General features: G+C 40.0%; 1 protein-coding gene across 1 annotated transcript in view; it reads left to right on the top strand.

Moving 5' to 3' along the window:
• The first annotated feature begins 441 nt into the window (after positions 1-441).
• Positions 442-20846, top strand: part of LOC122652145 (DEAD-box ATP-dependent RNA helicase 6-like) — a 36023-nt gene continuing 15618 nt past the window's right edge. Inside the window, exons 1-3 of the mRNA XM_043845817.1 lie at positions 442-904; positions 1606-1666; positions 17157-17391. Of these exons, the coding sequence (XP_043701752.1) occupies positions 681-904; positions 1606-1666; positions 17157-17391 (520 nt within the window). The 5' untranslated portion in view covers positions 442-680. The remainder of the gene's footprint in view (positions 905-1605; positions 1667-17156; positions 17392-20846) is intronic.

The following is a 20846-nucleotide window of genomic DNA, read 5'->3' as shown; positions in this document are numbered from 1 at the left end:
ATATATGCCCGTATTTTTGCTCCTGGATTTTTACAGTGCAATCGTATTATAAACGTATTAAACACGTAATGTATTATTGCTGTAGCGTTTTATTGCATTGAATTTTTGGAAAAGTATTATTGTCGTATAGTCCATTTGACGGCCGTACGTATCCGTTCCCATATTGCTGCCGTTCCCGAACTTACTAACTATGCTACAGATAAGCCCAAAGAAGGGTCACAAGGTCCATTGCCAGATCCTAGAAATAGGAAGCCCAACCGAACCACACCTGCAAAGGTTTAAGTTAAAATTCACCTGAAAAGTGAAAAGTGGTTCGCTGCCCTTCAGAGGCCCACCATTCAAGGCCAGGTCAAAAGAAAGAAGGCCCATCGGTCCATCCAAATGATTTATTATGCTACCCGTCGGCACACGATTGGTGGAACTAATTTTAACCGGCAGGATCAATTTCTGTCCTCCTCTCGGTTTTCATGTCACTGTCGTTTCCGACGCCCCGGTCTGAGGCTCTGAGCTTACCCCCGACCAAACCGCAAAATCCAAGGAAACGAAGAAATAAGATCATGGTGGCATCTCTTCTAATCTATCTGTTTACAGTTATAATCTGATAGAACCCTAGAAAATTTTCAGATCCGAAGAAGTTGGATATATAGTCGAGAAATCGCAAAGCTGAGATATCTGTCGCCATGAATTCAAGAGGCAGGTTTGGTCCTGGGACGATGCATGGTCGTGGGTATCCATACATTCAACCGAATTACGTTCAGAGAAATCCTCTGCATTCAAATCTTCAGCATATTTCGCAACAACAATGGCCTCGACGCAACCAGGCCGAAGCCGAAACGGCTTCCATCGACGATATAAATCCGAAGGAGGAAGAAAAAAGGGTTCAATCCGAAGGCATCGACTTAAGGTACTTCGATATCCTGTTTTTCCTTAGGCACTATCCTTCTTTGTTCTTTTGATCTGTTTGTTCTTCGTCGTTTGAGGTTATTGGATTAATTTTGAATTTCGTTTAGAAAGCCTACAAAGGAATTCCTACATTTTGAATCTCCCTCTTGATTTGATAATCTGAAATAGTCCTCTCTTGAGAATTCACGACTACCTGTGTGTATTTGATTTTGTTTCTTCTTTCCCTGTTCGAGGCTACTGATCCATAGAGTTTGCATTTCCATTGTTCGTTTGTGCGAGCTATTTCCTCTCAAGTTACAACAGTTACCTGCTGTCGTATACTTTGGATTTTGACGGGCTTTTAACTAATTTCATTAACTTTTCTATTACGATATCCTATTTACTTATCTGTTAATTTTTATGGGAGGCTTCATGTTCCCGAACTGCTTTTCCAAATTCAGGTTTTTGTGTCTTCTCTCAATCAATTTCAGTTGCTTCGGGTGAAAATGCAGATTAAAAACAAAAAATAAAATAAAATATTATGACTTCTTCTCATTCACAGAAAGGATACTCTCTGATTGCCTGTTACAATTATACTTTTGTTGAACCATACAAGTTATTCTGCAATTACCTTTTAGCATTTGCATTATTTGATTGTTTTTGCCAATGGATTCTTGGTTAATTGTCAATATTTACTGTATTTCTTAATATTTTCCTTCCCAGTTCACAAAATTGGAAGGCTCAACTGAAACTTCCGCCTCCTGATACACGTTACAAGACAGAGGTACAGCTTTGATTCTGCTGGACTCATTTATACCTAGGGTTATTGCTTGGTAAATTTTCTTGGTAGGGATATTGCTTTGGAACTTCCATATGAGTTGATCTTGATCTCTTCAAACGTAGAATGTGGATGACTGGATGTTGGTTGGTGCTGTAACTTTTTGTTGTTGAGCAAAATTTCCATGTCTGAGAAAGCATTTGACATGTGGTCCATTTGGTTATGTTTGGCTCCTTATGGCCTCCAAAATGTTCTTTCTTTTGAAAGCTGCTTCTATATTCCTTGGTGATTTGTTAGTATGTTTTCTTTGATGCGTGTGTCTTGCGAGAATGATAATCTTGAAGAAAATCATGATTGTACTATTTGACATCTTACACATTGGACAACTGCTAGAAAATTTAATGGTGGTGCTTCATTTTACATATATGCTGTGCTACTTGATTACCTTGAAATGGTATAAGGAAGATTGTAGAAACAGACTCCATTTGTGATCTCTAACTTTTAATAACATAGAGGGAGCTCTAAGAAATTAATGGGTGTGCAAACTGTAGGGTTTGGTGGCTTTTATCTAGACCGGTTGAAGGTTCGGTTCAATGGTCTAGAAGGGCTAATGGAGAGGTAGAGAATTTGTTGGTGTTGGGCCATGATGGGTCCAATTCCATGTGTGCAAGTGCAATATGAGTAGGGGTGTCAATACCTAAACCAAACTGGTAAACCAGCCCGACCCGACCCGGATGATACCGAACCACACCGGACCGAACTCTTATTGGACCGGCTTCGGTCTGTGTGTTTAGAGATCATTCGGTTTCGGGTCGGTTCGGTCTAACCTGGCAGTGCACCGTTAAACCCGATCGGTAGCCACGAACCCGGACCGCAACCGACCCGACCCGACACAAACCCTAGTAAAAATAAAAAACTAAGTACCCTAACCCGAATCGACTAATCCATAAATCCCTTTCACAGTCTCACTCTTTCAGCCGTTTCAGACTTTCAGCCTTCAGGCTTTCGTTTTCATTTTTTCGACTAGACTCTCAGCGGCACTCGAGGTAAGTGGTCAGTTGTCACCCAAGACCTTAACAAGGGACTCTCGACTCTCGACTCTCAGCGGCACCGACACTCAGGCAACAACAATGGCACAACCAGCTCTCGACTCTCGATTCTCACCCGCACTCAGGCAACTGGCAGTGGCAGGTTCGTTTTTCACTTCAGGCTTTTCTTCATTTTTTCTCTCGTTGCTTCCCTCGTGGCTCATGATATGTTTTGCTCTCCTGGCCTTCTCTGGAGGTCAAAGCTTCATCCGACTTGAAAGATGAGTTGTATATTTCATGTAAATGTAGAAGGCACTTTACACAGAGGAAATCCAATGTGGGGTTGTGAATATTATGGGTGCAAGCAGCATCAGTTTTAACCTTTCAGTAGGCAGAATTTCATTTTGAAACTACAGAGTCATGAATGATAATCTTCGTGGATCTGTTGATTCGATGGAAGCTCAACTAATTAAAAGGACCAAGGTTCTCTATTTCCTTTTCTTCTTTCTTTCTTTTAATCGCATATGGGGTTTTAAGTAGAGTGGAATGAAGAAATTGGATTCATCTGGCCGAAATAACTTGTGAGTTATGCTGAATTTGGCTTTTTTTCTTACATGGAGAAACCGTGGGGAAGGGGAGACTTGTAACCTCTAATTGTACTGTTGTATAGGGGGATGAGATCGGCTCAACAAAAGCGCCGAACACTACTAAGGCGCTTTGTGGCTATTGTGTTGAAAATGGTGTTTTTGCCCCCAATTTTCCCCCTGGGTGTGCGTGTGTTTATTATTGGAGTCTGGAAAGGAAAAAAAGGGGGGGGGGGGGAGGGGGAGGAGGTGTTAAGTCACAATGGGAAGTAGGGGAAAATTGGAAAACAGAAAAGAGGGATTGGGTGATCAATCTAGTCCAGCAAGAGGAATTTGAATATTAGAAGTGCGGATATATAGAGACTTGTTCATGTAAATCAAAATAGATCTTACCTTTGACGGGTGGGTTAAGAAAAGAGACCTTAACATGTATTCATCTAGGATCCTTCATCCAGATTATGTTGCTACTTTCAAAGTGTTTATTGGGATTTATTCTGTTATTGCCAAACCGATATCAAACCGTTATCATAAACCGAAACCGACATGAAACCAAACCGCACCGAAACCAAAACCGAACAATCCTTATTGGTTTGGTTTCGGTTTCTCTAAAAGCCACACCGAAACCGAAAAGCCCGAACCGAAACCGGACCGAACCGACCCATTGACACCCCTAAATATGAGTGGGTCTGATGTAGATCACAAATCCATATGTACCTGTAGGAACAAGCCCCAAAACCAGCCCAGCAAGGTTGCGGGATTCGACTGCTGTGAGAGGCAGCCCGGTTTGATGATGTGGCAAATTTTTGTTGGTTCAATGGAGCATCACCTAAGGCAGCCCCAGCCCAGAGAGAAGCATGCAGAAGAAAAGAGACCGAGACAGAAATTTTTTAAAAAAAAAGGGAAGTTACTGTTCATATGAACAGTACCCGAGTTACTGTTCACATGAATAGTATTTTGGGGGTTGATATGGACAGCTGGTGTGAAGATTAGCTGCTGGATGTTGTTGGAATATTCTATTAGAGGCTGCTATTAACTTAGTTTCTATTTTTGTAATAGTGCCTTAGTTATCAAGTCTAGGTATCTAGTAGTTTCTAATTTTGTTTCTTTCTTTTTAGTAGTTACTATATTTACTAGTTTTTTATTTTGTTCCTTACATGTTGGCTGAACTATAAAGCCTAGTTTCTATTTTTAGAAGTTACTATTTCTTAAGTTTCTAATTTTGTAAGCTGACCTATTCCATTAAATAGGCAGCCCTCTTGTAATAGAAACAGAATTTTCTGGCCCAAGCTTGCCATCGAATTATGAGAGATCCTCCTTGTTTCAGCAGCTGAGATAGCTTGGGGTGAGAGACCCAGGCTGAGAGCTATACCATGCTCGATCTCTGTTGAACTACTGCTGCCTGTGACTGTTGCTGCTACTGGAGAACATCATTCGAAGGCTGCTGTGATCCCTCCTTCACTTCTGAATATTTTGTTGCTATTTCTGCTGTATTTGTGAAGGACCAGAAGGCACTCCAAAGATCCAATCAAGTCTGTTTGCTGATTTGTAAGAAGGTCATCTGTACACTCTGCGATTCCTCTCCTGCCCAGGATTCCCAGCCAACTTCAAGTGATCATATCTTTGCAACAAGGGCTCATCTTCAGTTGAGCTTTGGAGGACAAAATCACACCACCAAGGGCCTGACTCAATCCCAATTCCAGCCCAGTCTGCTGGCTAGTTTGGCCTGCAGCGCCTAACCTTCTATTTTGGTGCTTCCCTTGATGCAGGACATCCGGCTGGTGGATGATGTTCACTTCCAGCCTCCATGTTGTTGATTGGAGGGTTAGAAGTAGAGGGCTGTCGCCGCCATGGTTCGAGAACTCGCGAGATCCCGAGACGAGATGCCATACGCATTCTAAAACTACACTCTCTCGGCGAGATCTCGGTATTGTCTCGGTACACATTTTTTCCAGTTTTTTTTTTTACTTTTAAAAGTTCAATATCCCGCCGAGATCTCGGCGAGATCTCGATATCTCGGCGAGATCTCGATATCTCGGTGAGATCTCAGTATCGGGTTAGAACATGGTTTTTTACCCATTTTAATTGCCCATTTGACCCATGTGCCCATTTTATTAAAAGAGGGCAATGGACAGAACTCGGAAATCTCGATAGCTCTGTCCATAGCTCTCTAAACAAAGGGGAAAACACTCAAACAGCTCTCTCCCTCAAATTTCTTCCTCTTTCTTTCAAATCTTGGGTGGATTGCATTGTTTGAAGTGAGATTCAACTCCAACAGTCCAAGAATCATCACCTATTTGTAGGATTCCAAAGTAAAACTCATATTTGGACTTGTTTTTTGGCAAATCTGGGCATGCCGTTGTGTTAAATGGCCTGAAATAGGCTGGATACCAAGTTTCAGACCCAAAATATGTGTAAAACCCATCGAGTTGGGGGTCCAAGTCAAAAAAAAAAAAAAATGCAGCAACTCGCCGAGATCTCAGCTCGACTCGGTTCCTGGCTTGGCCGAGATGCCACCGAGACCCGCGTCTTAGAACCTTGGTCGCTGCTCTATTGCTAATATATGAGCTGACATCTCTTGCATGGAGTTAAGCATCTGGCTCATAGTAGCAAAAATTTCTTCAAGAGAGTAGGGGTTATCCTCTTCACCAAACATAGCTCTGATACCAAATAATGTAGGAAGAGGTTCAGCTGAGGACTGTTCTACAGTAGGATCATTATATAACCATATCAGTTGGCTAGAACAAAGATAACAGCAACAGAAGCAGACAAAATAAAGACTGAAATAATCAGAAAATAGCCAGCAGTAGATTTAGTAACTCAGAAACTCAAATGGAGCTAGGGAACCAATCGAAGGTAGGTCTTATTGGGTTGAATGAACCTTCAAAATCTTAGCCACAAGTGATGGCTAGATGCCAAGATATCAACAAATCTCAGAATTAGAAGGTTAAGTTGAGATTTAGAAACTCACTGATATAATCAAACCTGACCAGGGGATTGGGCTCAATTTATCATCGAAGGAAAGATTCATTAAGGGTACTTCAGCCTCCAAATATCATCAACAACTGATGGATTGATCTAGAGATCAGAGAGCTTGAAGTTTCTGCAATAAAACTCAGATCTGCAGGTGTTATATAACAGCAGGCTTGATTCAGGTCTTTGAAGTATACTCTCACAGTGATTAGTTGCAGTTACAGAAAATAGCACAGTAGTGTTGGTCGATTAGGGAAGGGAGGAGAAGAGAAGATAGAAGAAATAGGCGATAGAAGGTTGGGGGATGGATGGATTTAGCTCTCCCAGCAAGGCTCATTCAGCCCTTAGGATTAGGCTCTCTCAGCCAGGCTCCTTCAACCCTTAGGATTAAGCTCTCTCAGCCAGGCTCCTTCAGCCCTTTAAGTCAATCACTCAACTTGAAAAGAAATCACACTTGCAGCAACGCAAAGTAATATTTTCATTCATCATAATGGTTCTTATGGCTTAAAACAACCTTACAAATATATAGAAGTAAAAAACTTGACTTTAGAAAATAGAAACAACCTAACTTCCACCAAACATTGACTTCTTACCACCAAACCCTTACCTAATTTTGAAATAGGAGCCTCTCTTTGACAATGGAGCCTTCCTATTCCACCAACTCTCCACCTACTACCAATGACCATGACTTTAGAAAATAGAAACAAGACCAACATGACAAGAAACAAGAAAAATTGCCTAGAAAGATGAAAAGGCATAAACTAAAGCCAGCCTTTGTGGGGCCATCTTGACAGCTCCAAGGAGTCCATGTTTTGGGCTGGTTGGGTCCAAAGTGAGGTTTAATTATTGCTGGGCCCAATGGGGAACTTGGGCTGGAATTCTTGCAGGTCTGGACCTTTGGTTGCTGCTGGACTGTGGGCTTGAATTGGGCCTGATCTTGGATCTGGGCTGGACTGCAATTGGGCTGGGCTTGCAACTGGGCTGGGATTGAACCAGCCAGATATCTTGCATCAACTCAGATCTATGGCTGGTGAAGGAAAAAACTCCCAATCCCTTGTGGAAATTTCTGCTACTATGAAACAAATGCTTGACACCATGAAAACCGTGTCAGTTTTAATATTTGTCATCGAGCAGTGGCAACTCTAGCATCAGGTGAACATCGTGCGTACATAAGTAAAATTTTTGGAGACTCAAATGACTGACTTGGAGCAAATTTATGGCACAACACCAAGTGTGATGCCACTACCTTCTGTGTAGCAGCAACAAGACATCCCTAGTGCTCATGTATGGACTGAAGACTCAACTGAAGAAGTCCCTTATCAAAGAATATCTGGAAAAAGTCGAGAATGATGTTAGTGAACCCGAGGTCGAACAAGTCAGCCCCGAACTTGCCCCAATCATCATTGAAGACCCTATAATTGGTCTTCCTCTTGAAGTAGTAGATGTGACAATTTCTGAAGATCCCGTGGTTATTCCCTTTGAAACCAACATTGATTCAAAGGTGGAACATGTTGATTTTATCTTTCCACCTAAGTTTTTCGAGGAGAAAGGACCGCGTCTCGTAGACTTCATTCCTTATGTTTGTGAGATGCCAAAATTTTATTATGGGCTGAAGCTGGGCATTCATCACATGAAGATTATTCTCTGTCTCTACAAAACTCGAGGTTGAGTTTTTTCTAAGAAGGGTAGAGTTGATGCAGGACATCCGGCTGGTTCAATCCCAACCCAGCCCAATTGCAGTCCAGCCCAGATCCAAGATCAGGCCCAGTTCAAGCCCACGGTCCAGCAGCAACCAAAGGTCCAGACCTGCAAGAATTCCAGCCCAAGTTCCCCATTGGGCCTAACAAGAATTAAACCTCACTTTGGACCTAACCAACCCAAAACATGGACTCCTTGGAGCTGTCAAGATGGCCCCACAAATGCTGGCTTTAGTTTATGCCTTTTCATCTTCCTAGGCAACTTTTATTGTTTCTTGTCATGTTGGTCTTGTTTCTATTTTCTAAAGTCATGGTCATTGGTGGTAGGTGGAGAGTTGGTGGAATAGGAAGGCTCCTATTTCAAAATTAGGTAAGAGTTTGGTGGTAAGAAGTCAATGTTTGGTGGAAGTTAGGTTGTTTCTATTTTTCTAAAGTCAAGGTTTTTACTTCTATATGTTTGTAAGGCTGTTTTAAGCCATAAGAACCATTATGATGAATGAAAATATTACTTTGCTTTGCTGCAAGTGTGATTTCTTTTCAAGTTGAGTGATTGACTTGAAGGGCTGAAGGAGCCTGGCCGAGAGAGCATAATCCTAAGGGCTGAAGGAGCCTGGTTGAGAGAGCCTAATCCTAAGGGCTGAAGGAGCCTTGCTGGGAGAGCTAAATCCATCTATCCCCCAACCTTCTATTGCCTATTACTTCTATCTTCTCTTCTCCTCCCTTCCCTAATCGACCAACACTACTGTGCTATTTTCTGTGACTGCAACTAATCACTATGAGAGTATACTTCAAAGACCTAAATCAAGCCTGCTGTTATATAACACCTGCACATCTGAGTTTTATTGCAGCAACTTCAAGCTCTCTGATCTCCTGATCAATCCATCAGTTGTTGATGATATTTGGAGGCTGAAGTACCCTCAATGAATCTTTCCTTCGATGATAAATTGAGCCCCAATCCCCTGGTTAGGTTTGATTATATCATTGAGTTTCTAAATCTGAACTTAAGCTTCTAATTCTGAGATCTGTTGATATCTCGGCATCTAGCCATCACTTATGGCTGAGATTTTGAAGGTTCATTCAACCCAATAAGACCTACCTTTGATTGGTTCCCTAGCTCCATTTGAGTTTCTGAGTTACGAAATCTATTGTTGGTTATTTTCTGATTATTTCAGTCTTTATTTTGTCTGCTTTTGTTGCTGTTATCTTTGTTCTAGCCAATTGATATGGTTATATAACGATCCTACTGTAGAACAGTCCTTAGCTGAACCTCTTCCTACATTATCCCTTATAACTTCCAACTGAACCATCAGAATTGGCTCATATTTTCAGCAAGGGGTCCCCTCACTGTCAGCTCCACTCGATCCAAATTTGGATCCATTCCCACGGCTGGTTTGGTTTCTATACCTAATTCCTTACTCTCTAATTTGGTGACCTACTGTTTCTGGCCATCCAAATCAGTCCCTGTTTTGAGGGCTTGCTGAGTATTCTCGGCCTTGCATTTGGCACTGTTCACAGTTCCTTTTAAGTGGCTGAAAGTTGTGTTTGATCTGAACCCTAAGTCCTATTTTCGGACCTGGTTTGTACCCTGCTGTTAGGGTTATTGCTGGTGGACTGCTGTGTTTTATTGTGGGTTAATTGGGGCTAGGTTACCCTAACCTAGCTTTACATTAGGATCACTTGGGGATGTGTGTATAGTGGATTTTCTCTACCATGAGAAGAAGAAAGAGAGTGAGTGGATGCTTGCAAGGTTGAGTCTTCCAAGAGAGTAGAGGAGGTGGAGTTTTCCAAAGAGGTGAAGTCTTCCAAGTAAGTGGAAGAGTGGTGTCTTCAACAAGATTGGGTCTTTCAAAGGAATGGAAGTGGTTGGAGGCATTAAGCAAAGTGGAGTCTCTAAGGAGAGAGAAAACAACAATGTAGAGAAAGAGTCCTATAATAATTATAGAGGTGTTTACCAAAGAGAGTAGTATTGATCCAAGCTAGGAGCCAAGATGTGAGAATCCAAGTGAGAGTCCAAGAGGTACAATTTTGGTGCAACATGTGTACGAGGACCAAGCAAGGAGCCAAGGTGAAGGTATGTAGAGTGAATGGGAGATAAGAAAAGGGAGTACATGGGGCTTGGGTTTGGGTATCAAATCACAAGGGTTATACTATTTTTTCTTCTTTTGATTCATAATAGATGTAGGTGGTTTTGCCGAACCACGTAAATCTCTTGCCTCTTCTTTGTGTATGTGCTTGTTTTTCTTTTTTGTGTTTTTGGGTGATCTTGCACATACCGTTTTCGTGTGTTGCTCACATCTCAAAGAGAAAGTTGGAAATTCGTTTTTCCAACCCCAATACAAACTACTAGTATGTGAGCATGTCCCTTACACTTGTCCGTATTAAGTAAAACCCTTTTGTTCTTCATAAAATTTGCATCACAACATAGTTGTCAAGGCGTCTAGGCGCCTTGGTCGCCTAGTTGGTGTCGCCTGAAATTTGGACCCTCTCCACCGCCTTGGGTCTCCAAGACACCGTGACAACTATGCATCACAAAAGCTATAGTTGCGGGTGTGTTAAAAGAAACCCAATATCTGAGCATCACCTTTTCCACAAAATACTCCCCATCTTCTGTGAGCTTATGCTCCAAATCCTCCCGCATCCGGACATATATGTGTGGAGAACGGCAAGATTCCAAAAGAAAGTGCCTCACCATACCAAGGTGGTAGCATGTAACTACTAATCCATCCGGAAAACCAAGCCAGATGGAGAAAGGCAGTGGTATGATTCCACCAGGTGAGAAGGCCACAAGAAAAGATATGCATATATTTTATTTTGGGATAAAAAGCCAAAATTGTATTTCTGAACTCTCGGAGGTTGTTCATGTTTCCTTGACTTACTGTTCCATATCAAAAAGTTAGATGAATTAACGTCAATGTGAGTGAGGCACCTCTTCACCATCCCATATCCAGGCTACTTGCAATATTATGGTTTGAAGCTTTTTTCCCCTGATGAATGTTAGATTCTTCAAGTTTACTAATGACTCTTCCACCATATCTTATGTGTACGATGTGACATCAGCACACAGCTTCAAATGAGCCCATACCTCTCTTAACACTGACATCCACCTACCCACTAAACCACAAACATTCTACTTGGACTTGTGACGTCATGAAATGGTCAAGATGCAGGGTTAAGTATTGTATTGTTTCATTTCGGCTTCGGTTGATTTCAATACCATACTTATTAAAAAAAAAAAAACAACAACAAATTGTATCGACCAATATAGGATTGGTATGGTCTGATACAGGGTATATACACTCGATACGCCTCCTTTTAAACCTGCAAAACAGAAAGTGTGAGAGAGATACGAAACTGAGAGCAACCGAAGGCCTTGGAAACTTGTTTTTCTTTTCGATATGAGTTGGAGGAAAAATCTAACAAGACTAACATAAAAAACAACCTTAATCTTCAGTTCTTCTCTATTTCAACAAGTTTAGGGATTTACAACGTTCAAATCACGGATTGAAACAGATTTGGGTGAAAAAGTAGTGAAGTTGCAAATCTCTCTCTCCTTTTTTTTATTATGCATCTCTAGATTAGGTAAAAACAACCCAAATCCTTGCATCAAGCTGATATATATTTACATATTGCATAATAAAATGTTTTATGCTTCAAAACTGTATTTTATATGTATCTTAGCACATCACATCCATGCATATCTTGCATCTCTCCGATATGATACGATACGTTTCCTTTAATCACCCTGCTGATACGATACCCAATACCAATACTTAAACCCTTGTCAGGATGGCGTTTGAAAGATTAGGATGATGAACCCAGGCTCAAACAGTTAAAAGTGCTGCTTTTTTCTTTTTAAATCAGTTAGAGAGATTGTATGATGTATGACCAATTAATATGAATCCATATCCAATAAGAAACTGACTTAAAGTACACATTATCAGCTTTGGTAGACAATTTATAAAATATGAGAGAAATTTGCGGAAAAAAATAGCCCTTATATTTAATACCATTTCCACTAATAATACAAATTCACAGAGCCTTGATTGTGTGCAAAGATGGCTTTATTCTTTTTAAGGATCAAAGCTCTGTTGACATTGAAAGAAGTGGAAGTAATAATTTTCTTTCATCTTTTGGAATGACATTTGATTGGATAATCTTTGATAACTAAAAATAAAAAAGAAAAATACACATGGATTCCTTTGAGACATAAATTTTGCCAGCCAAATGTAATGGGTTTTCACTATTCTGTATTTATTATCTACAGTTTAATGCCACCAAATGGGTTGTCAAGACTTCTAACAAACTTCTGTAATGTGCCATGCATCTTATACTGTTGGATTGATACGGACCATTACTGTGCACATGGCCTTCCTAGATGGTACCTTACAGATAGCTGGTATAGATGACATCACTCTTCCATGTTACTAGGAAGAGGGACGCCCTTCTGGGGATTAGGGGGATTTTTTAACTCTTTTTTTCCTTTTTTTTTGGTTGGGGGGGGGGGGGGGTGTGTGTGGTATTTTAGAAGTGAAAGGTTTAATTGGAAAGGGGCATTTTAGTGAGGTGGGGAGTGAGACAGATGACTGGGATATTTTATTGAGGAGACATATTGAGCATTTGTCAAATGGATGTAAAGAACCACTTTTTACGAGTATAGTATTCTTATGTCTGGGTATAAAATGTTTAGGGTATGAGATACAGGTTTGTTGTTGTGCAATTGATTATATGGGCGCCTGTGTTCAATTAAATAGAAATTTGTTTGTCTCTACAGGGCTTAAGGCCTCAAGTTAGAGATCAAAATTTAGGGATCCCTGGGTGAGGTATTCCGTTTTTGTAGGGCCAGAGTAAAAGAAAGTATAGACTTATCACTGTTGATCAACAAAAGGAAAGCCGCAGCAGCAGGTGCCTGGCTCCGAGATGACTGAACCGACAGGAATAGAGCCACCAAAATGTCGACAATGCCCCGTTCACCTATTAATCCTGATCAGATGGTTTCGCTTCTCTTTTGCATTCTGCTATGAATCATTGGAACATGCGAAGTCTGATCCAGCTCCTATACTTGCTTGCGCAATCCATCCAAGATCAATAGGGGAGAAGTGGATAGAAGGGCACACTGACTAGGCTTGTAAAACGGTACGGTTTCGGTAATACGGTACAGTTTCGGTACGGTACCAAAAATAGGTACCCAATACCGATACCGTACCGTACCGTTTAAGAACCCTATTTTCAATACCGCCACCGTACCGCTACGGTACGGTTTCGGTACGGTATGAAAACGGTATATATACGGTACGGTTTTGGTACGGTATGAAAATGGTATATGTACGGTACAAAAAACGGTATGAATATGAAAACGGTATATATACGGTGCAAAAACGGTATGCATACGGTATGAAAACGGTACGGTTACGGTAAAACGGTACGGTTTTGGTACATACCGACGGTATGACCGTAAAAACCAATACCGTACTGTACCGTGGTCAATACCGTTTGACCATACCGTACCGTACCGTTTTTGCAACGGTGCGGTTTGGTACGGTTTTACACGGGCGGTTTCGGTTTCGGTATACGGTTACGGTTCCAGATTGACACCCTTAACACTGACAGATCTGGTTCATTCACAGGCGAATCTCAATTTGATGTTTTATACAGAATCGAATTATCTTTTCTCCTTTGGGTTGTTGGGAAGAGGTCTGCTTTCAAGAATTAGAAACTTCTTATGGACAGGACCCTTGGACCATATTCATGCAGTTCACCGTATTTCCCAGGGTCACATCATCCTAGATGTCTGTCTTATGTTGATGTTGTGTAGGATGTTTCAGTCATGAGGTATGGATGTCTTTCCATTGTTGTGGGGAGATATGCCAGAACATGGCTTGTTGCATTTGTCTCGAACAAACATCAGTGCAATTGATCAACTTGCTGAAACCACATATAGGATCTTATGAAGGCAGGGATTTGATTATTTTTGGGATTCTATATGTATTGTATTCAAGGATATGATTAGTCAGAATATACATTCTAGGTTGTCAAGCCTAGTTTGAACAATGGTAGGAGTAGTGATATATGTGCTAACTTCCCTCCCCTTGAGCATCAGTTGTACTGTACACCTCTGTGATACATGTACCATGTGTTTTAGCTGAAGGCATACTGGATGCAACATGAGCCGCATGATATGGGATATGGGTGTGGGATTTGGGTTGGATTATTCAAGTTTATACTTTTTTTTTTCTTATTTGGATTTTTCAGATTGGTTATGTAATGGAATTTGTAGATTCATCAGAATAAGCAGTAGATTCAATTTGTGGTCTGAATGGACATGTTGGGAAAGATCGTAGAGGCTATGAAGGTGTAAATGGAGGATATGGCTTCGGAGAGAGGAATGAGGAGGGGATCTCAATTTTAGATTTTTCTGTAGCTTGTGACTTATCCATTGTAAACACTTACTTTGACAAGATAGAGGAGCATTTAGTTACCTTTAAAACTGGGCTTCATAGTAACCAAATATATTTTTTCCTAACTAGAAGGTCCGATAGATTGTTATGTAAGGACTGTAAGGTTATACCAGGGGAATGCCTAACCACACAACATAGATTAGTGGTCATTGATATGTGCGTTACTACACAGAATCGTAAGAAAGGTGACCTTATTTTTCCTAGGATAAGGTGGTGGAGCTTAAAAGAGATACTTTGAAATCTTTTACTAATGAAGAGGTCAAACAAGGAATGTGGGACTTTGAGGTAGAAACAAATACGATGTGGAATGAGATGACTACTTGTATTAAGAAGGTTTCTAAAGATGTCCTAGGCGAACTGAAAGGAAAACATCATTCCTCTAGAGAGTCTTGGTGGTGGTATGATGAGGTTCAAACAGCCATTAAGACTAAGAAGGCTCGTTTTAAGAGATGGCAAAGGACTAAGGATGTAGAGGATGTACAAAGGTATAAATTTGCTAGAAATGAAGCTAAGAAGATTATGGGAAAAGTAAGGGCGAAGAAATATGAAGATCTTTATAACAATCTGAGCACAAAAGAAGGGGAAAAACTATCTATAAGATAGTTAAAGTGAGGGAAAGGAAGAGTAGAGATCTTGACCATGTTAGATGTATTAAATGTGAAGATGGTAAAGTACTAATAAGGGATGAGGACATTAAGAAGAGATGGGAAGGTTATTTTTGCAACCTACTAAATGAAGACACTTCAAGTAATAGTGTTTTGGAAGGCTGCATTATCCATCAAGACACTACATGTTGTAGATACATATGAAGAATTAGGGTGTTTAAAGTAAAAGAAGCTCTAAGGAGGATGAAAGTAGGCAAGGCACAAGGCCCATATGAGATCCCAATTGAAGTATGGAAGAACTTAGGAATTTGTGGTTTATCTTGGCTAACCAAACTGTTTAATAAGATTATGAGTGCAAGGAAAATGCCAGATGAATGGAGGAGAAGCATCGTGGTTCCGATTTACAAAAATAAAGGTGATATTCAAAACAGCAATAACTATAGAGGCATAAAACTAATGAGTCATACTATGAAATTATGAGAGAGGGTTATTGAAACCCACTTGAGACAAGAAACTACTATTATGGAGAACTAATTTGGTTTTATGCTAGGAAGATCCAAGACGAAAGCTATTTACCTAAATAGGAGACTTATGGAAAGATTTAGAGATTGTAAGAAGGATCTCCATATGGTCTTTTTTGACCTAGAAAAGGCTTATGACAGAGTCCCTAGAGAGTCAATCTGGCTAGTACTAGAGAAGAGAAATGTTTCAAGTAAATATTAAAGATATGTATGATGGTGCGGTGACAAGTGTAAGAACTGTGCGGGGCCAAGGTAGTGAATTCCCAATTACAATTGGGTTACATTAAGGATAAGCTTTAAGCTCTTATTTGTTTGCGTTTATCATGGATGTAACTATAGACATTCAAGATGAGGTTCCTTGGTGTATGCTTTTTGCTGATGATATTGTTTTGGTGGATGAGACAAAAGCAGGGATTAATGCCAAGTTAGAGTTGTGGAGATCCAACTTGGAATCAAAAGATTTCAAGATAAATAGAATGAATATAGAGTATATGGTGTGTAACTTTGGTTACAATAGGACAGATAATGAGATGGTGAAAATTGATGAGAGGGAGATTTTGCAAATGGATTATTTTAGGTATCTTGGCTCAATCATAAATAAAGAACGTGATATAGAGGATGATGTTTCATAGAGAATTAAAATAGGATGGATGAAGTTGAGAGGTGTGTCAGGAGTGTTGTGTGATAGGTGTATTCCTTGAAAACTTAAAGGAAAATTTTATAGGACAGTCATCCGACCGGCTATGATGTATGGTACGGAATGTTGGGCAGTTAAGAAGCATCATATAGATAAACTCAGTGTAGTGGAGATGAGGATGTTGAGATGGATGAGTGGCAAAATTAGGAAGGATAAAGTAAGCAATGATCATATTAGAGCTGGTTTGGGAGTAACTTCGATACATGATAAGCTACGAGAAAGTTGTTTGAGGTGGCATGGCCATGTTCAACAGAGGCCTTTGGATGCTCCAGTACAAAGGACTGATTTGATTCATATTGAAGGAACTAAAAGAGCCAGGGTCAGACCTAAAATGACCTTAGGGGAAGTGGTGAGGAAAGTAATGCATAGCTTAGGGCCTTGTATCAAGTATGACCTCGAATAGAGCTGATTGGAGGGCAAGGATCCATGTAGCCGAACCCATTTACTTTGGATAAGGCTTAGTTGTTGTTGTATTTCCATTTTGTAAAATTAATTAATGGATCCATATGGTTGCTTGCTTATGTGCAAAATGTGTATAATGGTTAATTATGATGCATCTCGTGGAACTTATTAGCTGACTTTTGGTAACCTGACACCAATGGATGGTGGATCTTTCTTACACACAGACCAATCCCAAACCCTTGTAATTAGGTTGATGTTGGGGTCTCTTTAGCCTTTCCTTTTTTTTGACAATGGAAAGAATTTCTTGATAAAAAGGGCTTAGTTTATTTTCTTTGGAAAGAGATAATTCACATAAATTTATTCTTTTGCTCCTTTCAATTTCTATTGTGGGATAATTTCCGTTTTTTACTGCATTTCTGTGAAAATATTGTTGTGATTGATGGATAATATATAATCTTTTTTCATTTTGATGTGAAACATTAGTTTATGGGATTTGGAGACTTAGCAGATTGAAATTTTTTATTGACTTATTTTTAGGATGTTACGGTTACCAAAGGAAATGAATTTGAGGACTACTTTCTTAAACGGGAACTGCTTATGGGCATATATGAAAAGGGTTTTGAGAGACCTTCTCCAATCCAGGAAGAAAGTATCCCAATAGCGCTGACTGGAAGTGATATTCTTGCAAGAGCCAAAAATGGAACAGGGAAGACCGCTGCATTTTGCATTCCTGCTCTGGAAAAAATTGATCAAAATAAAAATTCCATCCAAGGTTCGTGCCCCTCCCCCCTGAGAATGTTCATACAGAACCATGCTGAAGCATAGTAAATGATATTTCTTTGATATCTGATGCAGATAAATCAGTAAAAGTTGACTTATTTTTAGTGGAAATAAGCCTTGGGGTGGGTTCTATACATGTTGGGTCTTTGGTCCAATGTGTTTTTATTATAATAAGCCAATTTAATGGGCCGAAAATATGGATAGGAATGATGAGTATGAGATTTACTTTATTAGTTAGTCTAGTTAGTCTAGTTTCTAAGAGCAGTTAATGTAAGACCAGTCCTTAACTAGACCATTTAGAACTAATCTCACAGTAGAACTCACTAACTAGGCTAAACTAGATCACAGCATCTAACTCAGCAACAGAACATAACATTAACACCTCACAGCAAGGTGTTTTGACACTTAGTACTCTTATAACAGTACCTTGGAATTAAGTCTGGCCACAAAGAAACAACCAGTAACAATTTCTGTTCTATCGGCTGGTCAGGAAACAAATCAATAGCCAGAAAAATAGCAGGTAACAAAATTAGAAAGTCAGGAACTCGGATGCCTTTTCTATTGGCTGAATCATGAGTTATGAGAGAAACTCAGAAATAGTAAGTGATTACAAAGTTAGCAACTAAGTATTCTGATGGGAATGATATCCCTAACAAGGGTAGGTCTATTGGTGTTGAACCACTCTTCAAAACATCAATCCATTCTGATGGTCAGATTCTGAATTATTACAGGATCTCAAAATTAGAAAGTAGAATCAAAATAGCAACTCACTGTTTATCGGCAAACCATCCAGTAGATCAAACTCAAATTACCATCGAAGGAGGGAATGTAGACTGGTATTACAGAGTCAATACAACAGATCTAGAAATCCAGGTGGTTGAAGATTGCTGCAGTAGGACATCAACCAGTGGAGCCGCAGGACGTGTCTTCAATCTTTCACCAGGGTTTGATGTATCAGCAACAGATCAGTCACCTTCAGTGTTCCACAGAAATTCCAGCAGGGCTATAAAGCTTCGGATGCTTCTCGAATGGTTGAAAATTTGCAGAAAACAACAAAATAGAAACAAACGAGATCAAGAGAAAGGAGGGAGAATAAGAAGGAATAGGAAGGGTCTCTCACCTATGGTCTCTCACCGTACACTGCCTCTCACAGGAACTGACTCACTCAGCCATGGTTACAAAACCAAGACTTTTCTTCATTCTTCAAATCGGGGGAGGCTCTCTCCCTTCTTGGATTAATATGTTCCAATACAAAATTTAACTCTCCATGCATGGGAAAGATAGAAACTTCTAGATACTATTACAATAAAAGGAAATCCTACTTTCTAAAACTGAAAGCTGAAATTAGAAGTTACTTAACTAACTAGTAGTTACAACTTACAAGTAAATTGTAGGTAATCAAAATAGAAAGTAGATAATGAACTAAAAGATCTCAACAGCAGCTTCCATTCTCCTTCACGCAAGCTGTCCCTGGGCTCACAAAATATTTCCAAATGTCTTCTACCGCAAGTAAACAAAACTTCAACAAAACCTCCACACATAGTCCAAGCTGGGCCCCACGAAATCTGATAAGAATCTCCTCCTTAAAACTGCTGTTCGATGGTTATTTGAGGCAGAACCTGGATGGACCTGTGGGCGTAAATACACCATCACATAAGCCCAAATATGGGCCTGAACATGGCCTAAACATGGCCAGAATAGCCCTTGATTTGGGATGATTATAACCAAACCCAAGTAGGTCCTTAAGGCGCCTGTTTGGACTGCCCTTACACTGCATCAGCGGTCTTATCAAATGAGGAATCAGACCGTTCCTGGTCCCTTTTTTCAATCTAGTTTAAGTTACCTAATCAGTTCAGGATTGGTTTAGGCCTTCAGTTTTTTTGAGTCTTTTATATAAGTTTCTAAGGGGCTGCAACATTGTGCTCGAATTTGAGTAATGAAGTTGGATTTTTTTACTTTTGGTTCTGTGGTGATTTAGAAGGCTCCCTGCTGTGGTGATTCAGCAGGCTCCCTTGTGGTGATTCCAAGGTTGGGGTGCTGGTGGTGATTCCAGCCCTCCTGCAAATCAGATGGTAATTCCTGATCATATCTTTTTATTTCAGCTTTCATTTCAACACCCCAAAAAAATCCTGTCTTTCCAATTGAAATCTAGTTTCCTACTTCAACTTGGATTTCTCCCGATTTCTTATTTTAAAAGTGATATATGTATTCTTATTTTAATTCTCTGTTCTGCTATTAGTTCTGAATCTTGCTACTATTGCAAAATCTGAACTTTCTAATTAATACTGGAAATCCTGTTGCAACTAGGATTTGTTAAATCTTTAGATTTCTGAATTTGTTTTGGCTGTTTTGTTCCTACTTTCCATTACTGGTTATTCAACTGTTAGAGCCTTAATTGATCATTGGTTTGAACCCTCCATTCTGTCCATCGTTTCTGCAGTTATTGAGCTATCGTTCCCCAAGTAGGATTACTCTATAAGTGTGAATCTGACCATTGGATTTTGATCACACTTCAAACTCTTCTACACTAAAATCAGACCCTTCAACTTGATTATTAGCCAAATCATACCTATTGTTATTCTGTTTTGAGTTTTCTTTTCAAATCTGGTTTGTCCTTTTTTCCTGTGATCTTGTCGCAAACTGAACTCCCACTGGATTTCACTGGTTTAGGATTAGCACTACATTAATATCACTTCATTTCTGCTGCACCTCTTTGTTACTTTTGGTATTCTTTATTCAGGTTGCTCCATGATTCATCGTTTCTCGGCATCTAATTTAGTGAACTACTGGGAAGTGGGAAGTCATGGGCGTCTATGGTGTCATACTTGATTATAGGGCTCCATAGTTGTAAATAATATGAAGAAAAGAAGAGAAAAACAGAGGAAAAAAAAGAAAATCAAGAGAGAGAGAGAGAGAGAGACGATGGTGTAACTTTGGGAGAAAAGAATTAAGTCTGTCTCCTCCCTCCAACTTCATTAAATAAACATAATAAAGGGTATAACAGTAAAATACCCACAAAACTAAATAAACCAATACAGGACCAAATTGCCTTCCTTACTCCTTTCTCCTCTTGGTATTAGAGGCAGGCGCTAATACAGAGAGTCTCACATTCTCGATAACACTCCCCCTCAAGCTGGAGCATAGATGTTAATCATGCCCAGCTTGTTACAAATATAATCCATTCTTGCACTCCCCAAAGACTTGGTAAATACATCTGCAAGTGGCTCTCCTGTACGAACATGACAAGGAGAAATCAGCCCTTGTTGCAACTTCTCTCGAACAAAATGACAGTCAACCTCAATGTGTTTCGTTCTTTCATGAAACACTGGCTTTGAAGCAATATGGAGAGCAGCTTGATTGTCACACCATAGTGGCATCGGAGAATCAACAACAAAGCCAAGCTCAGCCAATAACTGTTTTACCCACATTAATTCACAGGTAGGATGT

This window comes from Telopea speciosissima, chromosome 2 (genome assembly GCF_018873765.1).
Source record: "Telopea speciosissima isolate NSW1024214 ecotype Mountain lineage chromosome 2, Tspe_v1, whole genome shotgun sequence".
NCBI lineage: Eukaryota > Viridiplantae > Streptophyta > Magnoliopsida > Proteales > Proteaceae > Telopea > Telopea speciosissima.
This window is presented reverse-complemented; position numbering and strand designations above follow the sequence as displayed.